This window comes from Eublepharis macularius, chromosome 3 (genome assembly GCF_028583425.1).
Source record: "Eublepharis macularius isolate TG4126 chromosome 3, MPM_Emac_v1.0, whole genome shotgun sequence".
Taxonomy (NCBI): domain Eukaryota; kingdom Metazoa; phylum Chordata; class Lepidosauria; order Squamata; family Eublepharidae; genus Eublepharis; species Eublepharis macularius.
The window spans coordinates 86,687,518-86,693,791 of record NC_072792.1 but is presented as its reverse complement, the minus strand read 5'-3'; the positions used below and the strand labels follow the sequence as shown (position 1 = coordinate 86,693,791).

General features: G+C 52.9%; 1 protein-coding gene across 1 annotated transcript; it reads left to right on the top strand.

The window, feature by feature from the left end:
- The first annotated feature begins 4,897 nt into the window (after nt 1-4,897).
- Nucleotides 4,898-5,401, top strand: LOC129326708 (coiled-coil domain-containing protein 12-like). The gene has a single exon (XM_054975007.1). The coding sequence runs from the start codon at nt 4,898-4,900 to the stop codon at nt 5,399-5,401; it is 504 nt and encodes a 167-aa protein (XP_054830982.1).
- The last annotated feature ends 873 nt before the right edge of the window (nt 5,402-6,274 follow it).

The following is a 6,274-nucleotide window of genomic DNA, read 5'->3' as shown; positions in this document are numbered from 1 at the left end:
GGAGGCAGGCCACAAGTTAGTTGGCTTCCTAAGCCATTTCTGCCCCCACAACGGCAGAAAGTTATGCCGCAAAAAATGGTGGCATAGCCCACAGATGCCCATTTTACAGGAAAAACTCACCCCTCCATGCTTGACCCCACCTAGGTGGCCCAGCGGAGCATAGGATACTGACTACAACAGGGGCCTATCTGCTCATGCCCCTGTGGTGGCCAAACCCCCACTCTAGCAGCCAATCAATCCCCCATCCACCTTACATAACCTCTGGCTGGGGCAGCCGTAAATTAGGGCAAAGCCAGAGGCCCTGCCCGAGAGGTCCCTGCCATGGGGACTTAGAGCACAGGGTGGGAGAAGGTCACACAGTGGCGAGGCAAGGGACTTGGTGAAATTTAGAGAGTACTGTGCAATCACTCAGGGAAAGGGAGCTGAGTCCAGAATGTATGACTAACAACTTCCACCTAAGTTACCTTACAAGTTTCCCATCACCTCAGTCTTGGCTCAGGGAAGAATAAGTGCACCAACAGGTAAGGAGGAGCCAGGGAGGTGGCTGCCCCAGCTTGCCCATTCACAACAGATGCCCTTGCCCCCAATGCTGACCCCATAGTTGAAACTCGCCGGGGGGAGGGTGAGCACAGCCCTTGCCTGTAACCCGGAACAGTCCATGTCTGTCACAGAGGTAGATGCCCAAGGAGCTGTGCTTGACTCAGCTGATGGGGGGAGAGCTTCTGTTAAAACTCCCTCAGCCGGCATCAGGGCTTTTTTTTCCGGTGAAACAGGTGGTGGAACTACAATCACACGTGCACGCACTTTGCATGCACACACTCCTGAGGGCTCTTTAAATGTTAAACCCCCATGCTTCAGTTCTGTGGCAGGGATGTCCCCGCCAGGCAGCTGAAGCCAGCCAGGGCAGTTTAAATGTTCTTTTCCCTGCTGCAGCAAAGCAGTGGGGAAAGGGGAATTTAAACCTTGGGATTGGCTGTTTGGTGGGGAATTCACCACCAGGCAGCTGATCCAAGCCAGTGCCGTTTAAATGCCCCTTTCCCCATCACTGCGAAGGAACGGGGAAAGGGACATTTAAACTCTGGGATTGGTTGTCTGGCAGGGAATTTCCTGCTGGGCAGCTGATTCAAGCCAGGGCGGTTTAAATGCTCCTTTCTCCACTGCTGCAAAGCGGCAAGGAAAGGGGAATTTAAACCTCGGGATTGGCTGTCTGGTGGGGAATTCGCCACCAGGCAGCTGATCCAAGCCAGCATGGTTTAAGTGCCCCTTTCCCCATCACTGCGAAGTAGTGGGGAAAGGGGCATTTAAACCCTGGGATCGGTTGACTGGTGGGGAATTCCCTGATAGGCTGCTGATCCAAGCCACTGGGGCTCTCCAAACTGATCATGGCACACGTGATCACTTTGGAGAGCTGCTGGAAAGCTGTTCCACTGTGTTCCTGCTGAAAAAAAGCCATGGCCGGCCTCCCCTTGGGCAGAGGAGAGAGTGCAGCCACGAGTCAAGGTGACTGGGTGCTAGTTCTTATAATTTCCTGTTGACACAGCCTCTCGTCTGTCTTCCTCACAGGATCAGACCTGCAAGCAGCCGTGGAAGCAGACCATCCAGATGCAGATAAGGAGTACTTTCTCACTGGAGGGGCATACATCATCTGTTTGCCAGCAGCACCTGTAACAATGGAGCTGCTGCCGCTGCCCACAACCATGAACACCCTCCCGAGATGTGGCAGACCAGGCTGGGGCTTGTGTGAAGCTGGGCCCCTTGCCACATATGTGTTTATTTCCTTGTCAAGCAGATCATGACCCATCTGGGAGGCCAAGGAGCATGGTTGTCCAGCCCCCGGTTATCCTCCTCGACTGCCATTCAAGGCCAGCCCTTTTCACTTTTCACAGTTCAATAAATTCTGTGTTGAAAAGAACTCTTTCCCTATCTGTTTGCTTGCCTGTGGATAACAGTAGGCCCCCCCTTACTCCCTCATAGGCTGACCCTTTCATGCATGCTGGTGACTGGTTTCTGGCTCTAGGATGGGATGGGATGGATGGGATGCCCCCAAAGATGCTCCAGGTGCCTCCGTGCCTTGGTGTCACTCTGCTGCCAGGAGGAACAGGTGTCCGGTGACACCTTAGAGGCTCCAGCCCCGTGCACTTTCCTTCTCCCTTCTCTCCCTCTATTTCACTGCAGTAAGTGGGATGGGACTTGTAGTGTTGCCCCTGTGTGTCTGCTGGGCAGGGGGGCACCATGAGGGACTCTCATTCTCCAACAGGCAATCCTGCTGGCATCTGATGAACCAGGCAGAAGACTGCCATATGTAGAGAGTGAGTGTGCTGCTGGAATGGAGAGGGGGGAATGTGGAACAATGTCCTGGAATCTCTGGAGCTCATCCCCCACAAGGTCAGACCACTCTCCCTTTGCTGTTTATGGGGCAGGGATGGACTTTGGAGAACTGGTGCAGGGGCTGGCATGACAACCCCTAGAGCACTTTCGCTGGTAACACAGGCTGTCATTCCACTCTGGGCACTGTCATTTTGGGACTGCTGCACAGTTTGTGTGGTCTACCCCACATTCCCCTTGCTTCTTCTCGATGCAGTGTTGCATTTCAATGGAATTTCCCTTAGTCTTAGGGCATTCACTGCTCCTCTCACATCCAATGGGCCTGTGAGCCCTTCCTGTAGCTTTCAATGGTCGTTCCAGTCATTTGTTTCAGAATCTGCCCCTTGCCTCTACAGATCTGCCTCTCTGAGATTTGGAGGGTTGTCCCTGGTGCCAGGACCTGCAGGTGAGGCCCTCATTGGGTCCTGCTGCCTTTCAGGTCTATCTTTTCAAGGAGGGGGTGCATGTGTCTTGGAACAGCTGGGAGTGTTTACAAGTAAGGATGCTTTGCCTGCCAGCCTGGCTCATGCCAGAGATAGGGGTTGCATGGGCGGGTGCCATGTCTGCACTTTTGGTGCCCCCCTCCAGAGCAGAGATCTTCTTAGGGCAGGCGCCTCTGTTGGAGTGTAGCAAGCCCAATTGTAGGGATCTCCATGCCCTGAGCATCCATGCTCTGTGGGGCAGGGGAGTGGCATTGGTAGCTGTTCTCGGGAACTACAGATTGGCCACACCATTCCCTGCCATTCACAATGCTGTTTTTTTAAAAAAAAATCCAGCATAAGATCAATGCACTGATGAGATGATAGGGAGAAATCTATGAAATAGATTGATCCAGCATTTTAGCGATGCATTGATTCATCACTTGTGCAAAAACAAAAAAAAGGAAAAAGGAAAGAGCTCGCGCTGTGACATCACCAATGATGGCATCAGTGATGAAAGCACCAGCACTCATTGATCCTGATGCATTTTGATGCAGTGCAGACTAAAAAGAATGGCACCACATTGACTAAACATGAGAGGTGCAAAAAGGCCCAAACAAGCTGATTCCATGTCTTTCGGCTTGACTTCTGGGATAGTGAGGAATTATGTTCCTGGTGCAGAAGGTGTTTAAGAAATCTTAAGGACACTTAAGCTTTCTTAAGAAGGGGCAGTAGTTTTTACAAATTCCATCTCCCACTGCAGAGCCCCACTATGTTGTTCTTGAAAGTCAGCAGACCTGCCCAAGGAACAAAATTGGGGGGAAGCTTAGTGGACAGCAGTGGCAGCGGTGATCCAGCAAAAATACCTGGCTACAAGGAAAATTAAGGATACTTAAGTTTTCCTAACTCCTCATCTCTGCATTACAACATTGTAACATTGGAGAGATAAATGCCCACCTCCCATAATTCAGTGGATGGAGGACCTTACAACTTAATTTTATTCGAACATATAGCATTGGGGTGTGCACTTACAAAAAATTTGGGTTTCCCGCTTCGGGTTTACCTGAAGCAGGAAAAAAATCCAGAATTAACAGAATCCCGAACCGGCAAGCTGCTTCGGGATTCTGGTATTCAGTTCTCTTCGGTATGCTCCGTGAAGATTTGGAGCATTCTGAAATGAGGGGGAGCAATCTCCCTGCCCAACCACCCAGGGCAAAACCCCACTCCCCAGGGCAACCCCCAACCCCCCACCCCACTTACCTGGAAGGCAGGGAGAGGGGAGGCTGATGATCAGCTGGGTGAGACGGAAGCACAGAGCTGGCTCCTACAGGGCCCAGACCGCCTCCTCTGCCACCGTAACAGCCAGCTGGGCAGTGCAGAAGCGCAGAGCCGGCTCCTGCGGTGTCCGCGCTGCCTCCTCCACCGATGCAGTGGCCAGCTGGATGGCATGGAAGCATGGAGCCGGCTCCTGCGGGGCCTATACTGCCACTTACGCTGCCGCAGCAGCCAGCTGGGCAGTGCAGAAGCATGGAGCTGGCTTCTGCGGGGCCCACACCACCTCCTCCGCTGCCACAGCGGCCTGGCAAGGAGGCAGTGAAGGCCAGAACTGGCTCCTGCGGGGTCCACACCACCTCCTCCTCCACCTCAGTGGCATCCATTTGAGGGGCAGGAAGGGCCTTCTCCATCTTCTCCACCACCACACAGCCCTACAACACAGCGGGAAGGGCTGGAGCCACCGCTGCTGCTGCTGCCTCCTCAGGGCCTGCAGCAGCCCATAGGGTGGCTGAGAAGGCTGGATCCGGTGGTGCGCAGCCCCGCACAGCAACGGGGAAGGCTGGAGCCACTGCTGCCGCACCACAGCCTCCACCAACGCAGCAGCAGAGCCAAGGTAAGTGAGGGGTTGGGTGGGGGTGGGAGGCTAGGGCTTGAAGGTTGCGGGTTTTTAAAATATATATTTTTATTGTTTTTCATATATATATAAAAGAGACATGAGACAGTTATCATTATGCTTGCCTATATCCATTATCTGGTTCTTCACCTCCTTATTTCGTCTTACTACATCATCAACTGTGAATTCTATTGGGTGGCCGTGCGCCTGCGCAGGACGCGCCAAGATGGCGCCGGTGCCGGGTGGCCTGCAGGAGGAGGTGCTGAGGCAGAAGGAGCAGCTGAAGGCCCTGTGGGAGCACACTGGCACAACCGCCAGGCAGAATAAGGAGGATGGTCCACCTGAGGCCAAGCAGTTCAGAGGCGATGCTGAAGAGGCAGAGACCGCAAAACACAATGAGCTCAAGTTGCAGAATTACGTGCCAGACGATGAAGAGCTCAAGCAGCAAGTGGTGTCTCAAGCCAAGCCAGCCTCAGGGGAGGACAAGGTGAAGGACCAGCTGGAGGTTGCCAAGCCCGAACCCATCATCGAAGAAGTGGATTTGGCAAACCTTGCACCCAGGAGGCCTGACTGGGATGTGAAGCGAGACGTTGCCAAGAAACTGGAGAAGCTTGAGAAGCGAACGCAAAGGACCATTGCCAAGCTAATCAGAGAGAGGCTCAGAGGCCAGGAGGAGAACTTGGCATCAGCGGTCAATGCAGCAAAGCAGGATGGAAGTGACTCGGACTGAGGTAGCCTATTGAGTATTCTCTGGGAGACTAATTCCCGTGGTGTGAGGCAGGCCTCAACCCAGATGACTTGTGAAGAAGCTTTTTTGGTTCTCCCCTGAATGCTGCCCCCCTGCCCCCCCCCCAACAAGCAATCCTGACATGCCTGGTGTGAATCCAAGGGCTTGGTGGGGGGGGGGGGTCAGGATTCAGATCTCTTTCCAGGCAGGCACTGGCTGGTATTAAAAGCCATTTAATGGGGGAGGCAGAGCATCATCTTGGAGGTTTGTTCTGTGGCAAGAAACACCAGAGGAGAACAGGGGGATAGGAAAAGAAATTAAGTGGAAAGGACCATTTGTTTTCAAAGCTGTGAGTGTTGCAGACATCCTTTGAGCTAATCCCAGTACTCCAAAAGAATGGCAGCGGAACAGCCAAAGAGAACCCATGGGTGATTGATGTGCAAAAAAGGGAGTATAGTGTGATTGAGACAGAGGGCTGAATCCAGAAGATCCGGAGCTTTCCTCCTTTTCTAGGAGCCATCCATTGCTGGGACATGCTGCTTCCACCAAACCAAGGCTCCTTGCTCAAGAGGAGGGCTCCCTTTTTTGTGGAATAGACTCTGTGGATCTGCCCCATAACTACTGAAATAATTCTGTTGGTGTTGCACCTGTAAGGAATAGCATATAAGCAGCTTCCATCAACCGTAATAAAATTAATTGGCAGTGTCATCCTCCAAAGAGTTAGACCCTTCCCACTCCATTGAAGTCACTGGGCTCAGGAGTGCTTAATCTATAGGAGAAGAAGGTGAGATGGTTTGTGCAGCTCCCTGGCTTTTGTGAGCTGGACCCCCGGATTCTGCCCACAGATCTCTCTCTGGCTGCTGCTAAACAGCTGTG

Coding starts and splice junctions, on each gene's coding strand:
- LOC129326708 (XM_054975007.1), top strand. CDS start 4,898: ATGGCGCCGGTGCCGGGTGGCCTGCAGGAGGAGGTGCTGAGGCAGAAG.